The 11,108-nt window shown below is 48.0% G+C and overlaps 1 protein-coding gene across 1 annotated transcript in view; it reads left to right on the top strand.

Moving 5' to 3' along the window:
* The window catches only part of TGM7 (transglutaminase 7), a 35,594-nt gene extending 27,482 nt beyond the window's left edge, over positions 1-8,112 (top strand). Inside the window, exons 8-13 of the mRNA XM_023527711.1 lie at positions 102-205; positions 608-850; positions 2,007-2,333; positions 2,751-2,911; positions 7,585-7,718; positions 7,953-8,112. Of these exons, the coding sequence (XP_023383479.1) occupies positions 102-205; positions 608-850; positions 2,007-2,333; positions 2,751-2,911; positions 7,585-7,718; positions 7,953-8,112 (1,129 nt within the window). The remainder of the gene's footprint in view (positions 1-101; positions 206-607; positions 851-2,006; positions 2,334-2,750; positions 2,912-7,584; positions 7,719-7,952) is intronic.
* Positions 8,113-11,108: the final 2,996 nt, after the last annotated feature.

Raw genomic sequence — 11,108 nt, 5'->3', positions numbered from 1 at the left:
AAAAACAGAAGAAACAATGATATAAAGCACTCGGTATAGAATCTCATACCTGGCAAATCCTCTGAACATGTGAGTCCTTGTCTCTTTACTCCTTTCTGTAGGAATTTCCATGTCTGGAATGAGTGCTGGATGATTCGGAAAGATCTCCCGCCAGGATACAATGGGTGGCAGGTTCTGGATCCTACTCCCCAGCAAACCAGCAGCGGTGAGTGAGGACCACTGTGGGAGGGTCTGGGCTTGGTAGAAAGGCCGATCAGAGTGAGCAGGAGGCCAGAAAGGAAAGGTGTTTTTCTGACTTCATCCCCTTCCCAAAGCCGTAGCAGAGACAACTTCAGCTCAGGAGTCTAACTTTGACATTGGCAGATGGGTGACCTGGATTAGTCACTGGGCCTCTCAGTTGCTTCCTTACCTGTAAAATGGGCAAGATGATGCTAATAACTGCCACTTCACAGGATGGCAATGAGGATCAGCTGAAATAATGAGAACTAGAGAGTGACATTAATGCCACTGCCCTTCCCTATCCCATCTCCCTCCTTCCCACAGCCATGACCCTGGTCCATGTGTCAGCAGCTGTGTTGGCCATCCACAACTTCTATTCCCTACACAGGGCTGTTCTGCTGTGGTCCTGCCTCCGTGAAGGCCATCAAGGAAGGAGAGGTCCACCTGGCCTATGACACCCCATTTGTGTACGCCGAGGTGAACGCCGACGAAGTCATTTGGCTCTTCAGGGATGGCCAAGCCCAAGAAATTCTGGCCCATAATACCAGTTCCATCGGGAAGGAAATAAGCACCAAGATGGTAGGGTCAGATCAGCGTCAGAACATCACCAGCTTCTACAAGTATTCAGAAGGTACTGGGGTTGCGGGGGGGAGTCTGGGGATTTGGGGAGGGAGGTGGGCATAACCTCCTGTGTGTTGCTTCCCAGTGGGAATGACTCCCACCTTAAAACCATCACCACCTAATAATCTCCTTACAGCAAACTCCCAGGGCTTTCCTGGACCCTGGCCATGTGGCCCCAGGGTAGAGACTTAGCAAATCAAAATACAGGGTGCCCAATTAAATTTGAATTCCAGAAAAACTCAGATAAATATTTTATGAGTATAAATATGTCCCGAATTCTTATCCTAAAAATTATTCGTTGTTTATCTGAAATTCAAATTTGAATGGTCATTCAAAAGGTCATTTGAATGACCTTTATTTTACCTGGTAATTATATCCTAGGGTCACATCATAGTTTTCTTGGCAGTGGAGGTGGCAGCAATGGGAGAGACCGACATTTATGGAGGGAAAAGGTTCCTCGGCCTATGGAAGGGAGCAGACTTCCCTGTGAAAAAGCCCTGGGTGGAGTCAGGCTGTCTGAGTACTAATCAAGAGTTTGCTATGTTCTAACTGTGTGAGCCTGGACACATTTTTACCATGCTTGTGCCTCCACTTTCTTATCTGTAAAATGGGTTAATAGTATCTCAGAGGGATGTTGTGAGGGTTAAATGAGTGAATACACAGAAAGTACTTGGAACAGTGCCTCTAGTGCACAGTAAATGTTCTAGAGAGGTCCACAGTTTGGGGTGAGCTGGGGTTAAGCCTGAATGTTGAGTAGACCCCAGGGGCAAGAGGTGAAGCTCTATAAGCCTTGAGCATATATGTTAGAAGTGAGGATGCTGATGGGAGAGAGAAGCCTCTAGATTTGATGATGATGATAATGATGATGGTGGCAACATTGATGACAAAGAACAACTCATTTAACCCAAATTTTTGACAACTCTATGAGGCAAGGAGATATCCCCAGGTTATAGATGACAGAACTGAAGCACTGAGAGATTTAGGGGCTGTGAAAGAGCAAAAATCGAACCCAGCACCAGGCAACACCAACCCCCATATTCTCAGCTATGATGCTGTATTGCCTCCTGATGCAGCACTTCATGTGGTTGGGTGGCTTGTTTTCCAGAGAAGTCATTGGTCCTCTCAACCCCTCCCACTGATGTCTTCTCGTCTCCTTTTTCTGCCAGGATCCCATGAGGAGCGGTCTGTGTTCTTGAAGGCTTCCCGGAAAATGCTGGGCTCAAGAAGGACTTCCTCACCCTTCCTGGATCTGCTGGGGTCTGGAGGTTTGGGGGATCAGCCAGCGCAGCTGCAGCTCCACCTGGCCAGAACACCTGAGTGGGGCAAGGACCTGCTGCTGAAGCTGCATGCCCGGAGGGTGCCAGACAGAACTCACCCCCAGGGTCCCATCAGACTGGAGGTCCGCTTCTGCGCACAGGCCCTGCTGCACAAAGGTGGCACCCGGGAGCCCCTCTGGAGGCATATAGTGCACTTGAACCTGGACTTTGGGGAGGGTGAGTATGAGGCAGACCTAGAAAGTTACCTACAGAGAGGGGAGCTTTGGGGCTATGAACAAAAAGCTGGCCTGGCCCAGCCAGATCACACAGAGACTCCCTCATTCCCAACACACACATGCATGCGCTCACACAGACACACACACACATGCTAGGCAGTGAAGCTGCTGTTGGCAGGAGATTGAATGCCAAGTGCTGTACCTCTGATGCCATCCCACCAAGTGAAACACAGCAGCAACCTCTGGGGGCAGAGAGGGCAGGGTAAGCACACTGTCTTTCTCTTAAATACACACACACTTTCACACACCCATCTAGACTCACACACATGTTCTAACTAATTTTTCTCTCACACATGCTTCCTCTCTCTCTTTCTGAGACCCATTCCCCAGACTCACGATGCCTTTTGTCTATGCTTAGAAATACAGTGGCCGTTCTTGCTACCTTACAACAATTACAGAAACAAACTGACGGATGAAAAGCTGATCCGCGTGTCTGGCATTGCCAAAGTGGAGGGGACAGGGAAGTCCATACTGGTCCTCAAAGATATATCTCTAGATCCTCCCCACTTATCTATTGAGGTAAGACATATGGACAGAGATGAGATCCAGGGGCCCTCTGACTCACCCAGCCCCGGGGCTGGGAGTATAGTGGCAAATGAGACATGGTCCTTGCCTCGACACCAAATGGATGATTAAAGCACAGTGTGGTGTGGTCTTTTGTGCTCTGTGCAAAGCACGAAGGGCAGGGCATGAAGAAGGCAGAAGAGATGACGTTTTACAGATGATGCAAATGGAATGGAGGATATAGGAAGACACTATATAGAGACCTGAAATGGAGATGAGGAAATAGGTTTGCAGAGGCAGAGACAAGAAAGGCAATGAGTCACTGGGCCTCTCAGTTGCTTCCTTACCTGTAAAATGGGCAAGATGATGCTAATAACTGCCACTTCACAGGATGGCAATGAGGATCAGCTGAAATAATGAGAACTAGAGAGTGACATTAATGCCACTGCCCTTCCCTATCCCATCTCCCTCCTTCCCACAGCCATGACCCTGGTCCATGTGTCAGCAGCTGTGTTGGCCATCCACAACTTCTATTCCCTACACAGGGCTGTTCTGCTGTGGCCCTGCCTCCGTGAAGGCCATCAAGGAAGGAGAGGTCCACCTGGCCTATGACACCCCATTTGTGTACGCCGAGGTGAATGCCGACGAAGTCATTTGGCTCTTCAGGGATGGCCAAGCCCAAGAAATTCTGGCCCATAAAACCAGTTCCATCGGGAAGGAAATAAGCACCAAGATGGTAGGGTCGGATCAGCGTCAGAACATCACCAGCTTCTACAAGTATTCAGAAGGTACTGGGGTTGCGGGGGGGAGTCTGGGGATTTGGGGAGGGAGGTGGGCATAACCTCCTGTGTGTTGCTTCCCAGTGGGAATGACTCCCACCTTAAAACCATCACCACCTAATAATCTCCTTACAGCAAACTCCCAGGGCTTTCCTGGACCCTGGCCATGTGGCCCCAGGGTAGAGACTTAGCAAATCAAAATACAGGGTGCCCAATTAAATTTGAATTCCAGAAAAACTCAGATAAATATTTTATGAGTATAAATATGTCCCGAATTCTTATCCTAAAAATTATTCGTTGTTTATCTGAAATTCAAATTTGAATGGTCATTCAAAAGGTCATTTGAATGACCTTTATTTTACCTGGTAATTATATCCTAGGGTCACATCATAGTTTTCTTGGCAGTGGAGGTGGCAGCAATGGGAGAGACCGACATTTATGGAGGGAAAAGGTTCCTCGGCCTATGGAAGGGAGCAGACTTCCCTGTGAAAAAGCCCTGGGTGGAGTCAGGCTGTCTGAGTACTAATCAAGAGTTTGCTATGTTCTAACTGTGTGAGCCTGGACACATTTTTACCATGCTTGTGCCTCCACTTTCTTATCTGTAAAATGGGTTAATAGTATCTCAGAGGGATGTTGTGAGGGTTAAATGAGTGAATACACAGAAAGTACTTGGAACAGTGCCTCTAGTGCACAGTAAATGTTCTAGAGAGGTCCACAGTTTGGGGTGAGCTGGGGTTAAGCCTGAATGTTGAGTAGACCCCAGGGGCAAGAGGTGAAGCTCTATAAGCCTTGAGCATATATGTTAGAAGTGAGGATGCTGATGGGAGAGAGAAGCCTCTAGATTTGATGATGATGATAATGATGATGGTGGCAACATTGATGACAAAGAACAACTCATTTAACCCAAATTTTTGACAACTCTATGAGGCAAGGAGATATCCCCAGGTTATAGATGACAGAACTGAAGCACTGAGAGATTTAGGGGCTGTGAAAGAGCAAAAATCGAACCCAGCACCAGGCAACACCAACCCCCATATTCTCAGCTATGATGCTGTATTGCCTCCTGATGCAGCACTTCATGTGGTTGGGTGGCTTGTTTTCCAGAGAAGTCATTGGTCCTCTCAACCCCTCCCACTGATGTCTTCTCGTCTCCTTTTTCTGCCAGGATCCCATGAGGAGCGGTCTGTGTTCTTGAAGGCTTCCCGGAAAATGCTGGGCTCAAGAAGGACTTCCTCACCCTTCCTGGATCTGCTGGGGTCCGGAGGTTTGGGGGATCAGCCAGCGCAGCTGCAGCTCCACCTGGCCAGAACACCTGAGTGGGGCAAGGACCTGCTGCTGAAGCTGCATGCCCGGAGGGTGCCAGACAGAACTCACCCCCAGAGTCCCATCAGACTGGAGGTCCGCTTCTGCGCACAGGCCCTGCTGCACAAAGGTGGCACCCGGGAGCCCCTCTGGAGGCATATAGTGCACTTGAACCTGGACTTTGGGGAGGGTGAGTATGAGGCAGACCTAGAAAGTTACCTACAGAGAGGGGAGCTTTGGGGCTATGAACAAAAAGCTGGCCTGGCCCAGCCAGATCACACAGAGACTCCCTCATTCCCAACACACACATGCATGCGCTCACACAGACACACACACACATGCTAGGCAGTGAAGCTGCTGTTGGCAGGAGGTTGAATGCCAAGTGCTGTACCTCTGATGCCATCCCACCAAGTGAAACACAGCAGCAACCTCTGGGGGCAGAGAGGGCAGGGTAAGCACACTGTCTTTCTCTTAAATACACACACACTTTCACACACCCATCTAGACTCACACACATGTTCTAACTAATTTTTCTCTCACACATGCTTCCTCTCTCTCTTTCTGAGACCCATTCCCCAGACTCACGATGCCTTTTGTCTATGCTTAGAAATACAGTGGCCGTTCTTGCTACCTTACAACAATTACAGAAACAAACTGACGGATGAAAAGCTGATCCGCGTGTCTGGCATTGCCAAAGTGGAGGGGACAGGGAAGTCCATACTGGTCCTCAAAGATATATCTCTAGATCCTCCCCACTTATCTATTGAGGTAAGACATATGGACAGAGATGAGATCCAGGGGCCCTCTGACTCACCCAGCCCCGGGGCTGGGAGTATAGTGGCAAATGAGACATGGTCCTTGCCTCGACACCAAATGGATGATTAAAGCACAGTGTGGTGTGGTCTTTTGTGCTCTGTGCAAAGCACGAAGGGCAGGGCATGAAGAAGGCAGAAGAGATGACGTTTTACAGATGATGCAAATGGAATGGAGGATATAGGAAGACACTATATAGAGACCTGAAATGGAGATGAGGAAATAGGTTTGCAGAGGCAGAGACAAGAAAGGCAATGACTGGGAGTTGGAGTCGAGGAGAGAGATTTGACAGAGACAAGTCAAATTCAAGAGGTGATTGCTGATAAGATGGGTGTGACAAGGAGGGAAACATAAAAGGTGAGCCTCAGATTTTGAGTTCAGAGGCTTGAGGGGCTGGAGAGACTACTGCATGAGGAAGGAATACAGGTGGAAGAAGGATAAATGAAGGGCAGGATGTTCCCCATTTATTACTAGGAGCCTCCTTTCCCCTCCTTCTCTTCCCACTCTGAGAGACTTGCCCTCGGTCTAGTCTCAATCTGGTTTCATACCTGATAGATTCCCAATGGCACATCCTACCCCCACCCAGAACAAGAATTGAGTGGCTCTGTATCATAAACTATTTGTCCACCTGACGGTTTTCACCTGGGCATGCTGTCAGGTGAAGTCATGCCAGGCAGTCTCCAGGTGGGGCAAACAGTGGGCAGGATCACAAGCGCGGACAGCCTGGTGCTGAGGTCAGGGCCCTGTCCGTTATCTAGAGCCTGGTCATAACAAGATCCGATGCAAACTCATCAGATGCCAAGTAAGCTATTAATTGGTCCCCATTGGTAAGAGACCTGGGGATGATTTGTGTGACTATGCTGGATTCCAAAGTTCTTTTTATTTTTTTATTTTTTTTTTACCTGTTCTACTTTGAGACCCTCATTAGGGTACAAGGGTCTTGTTTCTTTTGTTTGAATTCTAGAGAAGTCAGGAGGTGTTCTTCCTTCTCCTTGATTCTCTGGTTGCACCAGAACATAACACAGTACAATCTGGGTGGTTAGAGCTCATTTCAGTTCAACACTTGTTTACTGAATATGCATCATTTGGCTGGCACTGCGCTGGGCACCAGGGCTGTAGAAGTGAGTGGGACAGAATCCAGGCCTCCCACTCACAGGCCTTGCTGCCCGATGACACTGACCTCACATACGATGCACTGAACATACCTGGAAAATCTCAGAATGTGTCTGCTGATGTATATGAAGACAGAGCAGCATGAGGGAAAGGTCCTGGCTGGGGCCTGGGACAGCTGGGTCAGGTGCTGGCTCTGCCATTAATATATCCTGTGACCTTGGCCTCAGAATGACATCACTAATGGCATGTAGATGGCACACATGACACAACTTCCTTATCCTATACCTCTGTCAGACACTACTAATCAGTCAAGACTCTCTGACTCTGGACTTGTCCTCAGGATCCTTTTTAACATGACATTTTCATTAGCCACAGCTAATGGACAGGAGCTGGCACTTAAATTGAAATCTAATTGCCATCCCGAACTAGATGATAGACAGGGAAATAGATTTCAGCTCAGGGTAGTTTTCAGTTGGTGGTGGCTTTCTACAATATCGTGACCTCCTAAGACAGGCCAGGATGTGTGTTAACCTTAAATACTCTCAGCTCATATTCTTTTCTCCCAACTGCACTCTCTTCGCTCTAAGTAAATAGTCGCTGGTGGTCAACAAAGGAATGGGGGAGTGAGGCCGCAGAAATGAGGCCAGTCGCCCATGGTATCCCTTTCTTCTCTCCACACAGCTGTCTGAGAGGGCTGAGGTGGGCAAAGCACTGAGCATCCACATCACCTTCACCAACACTCAGACGGTCGCTCTGAGTCACTGCATGATGGTGCTAGAGGGAAGTGGCCTCATCCATGGGCAGATATCAAATGAGTAAGTGCCATCACCATTTACCTGTGTCTGCTGGTCTCTGATAAGAGCTGCCTCGAGCATGGTCCTCAGGCTCCTGGATGGTGCCTTCTTGTACTCACTTTCCCACCCTCCTTGGAGAAGTTTGGCTCTGTGGCGTTGGGAGGTGGGAGGTGCTTAGCAACCACGAGGGGACACCAGATCACCCACCCCAGCAGTTACTCCTCAAGACTTTAACAGGCTCTTTTTGACTTTCAGCCTTGGGACTCTGGTGGCAGGACACACTATCCAAATTCAACTGGACCTCTACCCCTTCAAATCTGGACCTCACCAGCTACAAGTCCTCATCAGCAGCAACGAAGTCAAAGAGATCAAGGGCTACAAGGATATTTTTGTAGCTGCAGCCAGGGCTTCTTGAGTCCCACCCCCACCCTCCTCAGGCCCTTCCTGCCCCCGCAGCCCTTCCCCTGCCCGCTTCCCCTCATGACCTCCTAGTCCCCACCCAGACCTCCCTGGGTCCCACCCTGCCTTCCTGATGCCTTCCCTGACTCCTCAAATTTCCTCCTTTGTACCCCCAATGCCCTCCCAATCCCCTCCCTGACCCGCCCTACTTCTGGAGGTATGCTTTATCTTTGCTCCTCTGTCCTCTTCCCAGCCTGCCTGGGAGTGAATGAAGCTCTCCTAGAACCCCTGTGCATCTTGAGAAGAGACAATGTATCTTGGAAAGAGACTATAGCAACATCTTTATTGATCACTGGTATTTTCTCTTCCGTGTTAAAAAGCTACTTATTGCTACCAGCTAATCCTCTTGGCTTGGCTGCTCGATGTGTGGCTGTGCCCTTCCTGACCTACCTGTCTTCTCTTTCCTCCTTTAAGGGCCCCTGCCCAAAATAAGCCCAACACGATCCTTCTAAGTCAGCCTCTCTGGCATCAAGGATCACAGTCTCCACGTTAAAACTGTCTTAGTTAGCCTGCCGGCAGAGGCTGCTGGGAGCTCTGGGGAGGACAGCCTAGATGTACTGGGGAGACAGTGACTGCAGTGCTTGGGGATTGTAAAGAAGATGCCCAGTAGGACTTCTCTGCTGGCCTGAGAGCATAGGGACAGCTGGGCAGGGCCCACTCAGGGTGGCTCAAGATAACTGGGAAGCACTTCACAGTTGGCTGCCCCCCGAAACAGGCCCTAGCTTTCCCTGACCCCATCTTCTCCTCTCGGTCCTTCACCCCACTCATTCTCCCTAATCTTTCAGCCTCTCCAACTCACCCTAACTGATCCCAGCCTCTCTTCCTTTGCTTGTTTGTTTTTGTCATTTGAAGGACAGGGAGCCACTTTCCTGTATTTCCTTTTCATGGTTCTCATTCTAGATAATTTGGAAAGAACAGAAAAAGTGAAAAGAAACAAAAGAAAAATCACCGATATCTCGCTCTCCCATCCCAAAAGAAATCACTGCTAACATTTTGCCATCTATCTTTCTAGTGTTTTCTCCCCCGTTTCACTGTGTATTTTAAAGTTATCATTACATGGCTATCATCAAAAAGACAGGAGATAAATGTTGGCGAGGATGTGGAGAAAAGGAAACTCTGTGCACTGTTGTGGGAAATGTCTATTTGTTCAGCCATTATGGCAAATAGTATGGAGATTCCTCAAAAATGGAAACTAGAACTACCATATCATCCAGTAATTCCACTTCCGGGTATATATCTGAAGGAAATAAAATTACTACCTCAAACAGATATCTGTACCCCCATGTTCACGGCAGCATTACTGACAATAGCCAAGTTGTGGAAACAACATAAATGCCAACGGATTAATGGACAAAAAGGATGTGATATATACACAATGGAATATTATGCAGCTGTGAGAAAAAAAGGATTCCTGCCGTTGGCTACGACATGGGTGGAACCTGAGGGCATTATGTTAAGTGAGGGATAAGTCAGACCGAGAAAGACAAATGCTCTATGACCTCATGTATACAGACGTACCTCAGAGATATTACAGGTTACGTTCCAGACCACTGCAATAAAATGAATTGTAACCTTTTTGCTGGTGGAGGGTCTTGCCTTCAATTTGTGAAAAACACAACATCTGTGAAGCTCAATAAAACAAAGCACAATAAAATGAGGAATGTCTGTATGTGGAATCTAAAAAGGCTGAACTCTTGGAAACAGAATAGAATGGTGATTGCCAGGGGTGGGGGATGGGGTACTAGGGAGATATTGGGCAAAGGGGATAAAACACCCCGTTGGAAGAAGAATAAATTCTGGAGATCTAATGCACAGCACTGAGATTATAGTTAACAATACCGTATTATATACCTCAAAGTTACTAAGAGACCAGATTTTAAACGTTCTTACCACAAAAAAAAATAATTTTGGGACCTGATGGACGTGTTAGCTATTCATATTGTAATATATAAATGTATCAGATCAAGATGTTGTATTCCTTAAACTTATACAATGTTATATGTCAACTGTATCTCAATAAAAAATAAAGATATCATTACAAATGGACACTGCTTCATTATGGAAAATTTAGACGGTCCAGAAACACAGAGGAGCACGTCCTCTTGTAGGTTCTCAAGGTGTGGCTGCCATTCTCCACTCTTCACCTGCCCAGTGACTCTGCAGGTTCACTCTGCTCCTCTCACCACCCTGGTCTCCTCCTCCTCCTCTTCCTCTCTGTTTTGTATTTATTTTGCTATCGCAGGCTGCTTTGGGCAGGAAGGGCAGGAGTCTGCACACCCACACTCCACCCTATATACCAGCTGCACCTGTCTCCATTAAATGCCATGGGCATTTCTGTGTGGCTCTGTCACTGCTTTGTCACTGTTTTGTTCCAGGTGGCTTACCACCCGCCCACAGGAGACCTAATAGCTGGGCTGGCTCCTGTGGAAATCTGAAACTGCTCCATTTGCAGAGTGCCCGGTCCTCCTTTACTTAATCACTGTCCTTCCTATCTAGAGGCTCAAAGCTCCCTGGCTGCATCACTTATGTCACTGAAGGGGAAACGGTGGGCAGGCTTTTTGTTGGGCCTCCCAGGGGCATGACGATATTAGCCGTCTCTGCTTTTCCAGTTGACCTTTCAAATATTTCCTCTCTCTCCAACTAAAAATTGGCTTAAAAAACTACACTCTACACTCTATAGTGTTTTCACATCGGCTAGTCTGACTGGTTTCATTTCTCCACCTCAGTTGGAAGAGCAGACAGTCTTAATGCTCCCTTACAGCTCCGACATACTAGAGCCCAGGACTCCGGGGTTCATATCCACTGCTACCTAGTACCCAGAGATTAGGTCCTGAGATTAGGTGCTCCCTTCCTCTCACAACAACCTGGTAGGGCCACTGGGCACGGCAGTGGTATCCACAGATAAATCTGGCAAAAGGCACTTTTAGCCTGTGGAGCAAAAAGGCACAAACC

This window comes from Pteropus vampyrus, unplaced genomic scaffold, assembly GCF_000151845.1.
Source record: "Pteropus vampyrus isolate Shadow unplaced genomic scaffold, Pvam_2.0 Scaffold19, whole genome shotgun sequence".
NCBI lineage: Eukaryota > Metazoa > Chordata > Mammalia > Chiroptera > Pteropodidae > Pteropus > Pteropus vampyrus.
Note: the sequence above shows the minus strand (reverse complement) of the source record. Positions and strands in the feature narration are given on the sequence as shown.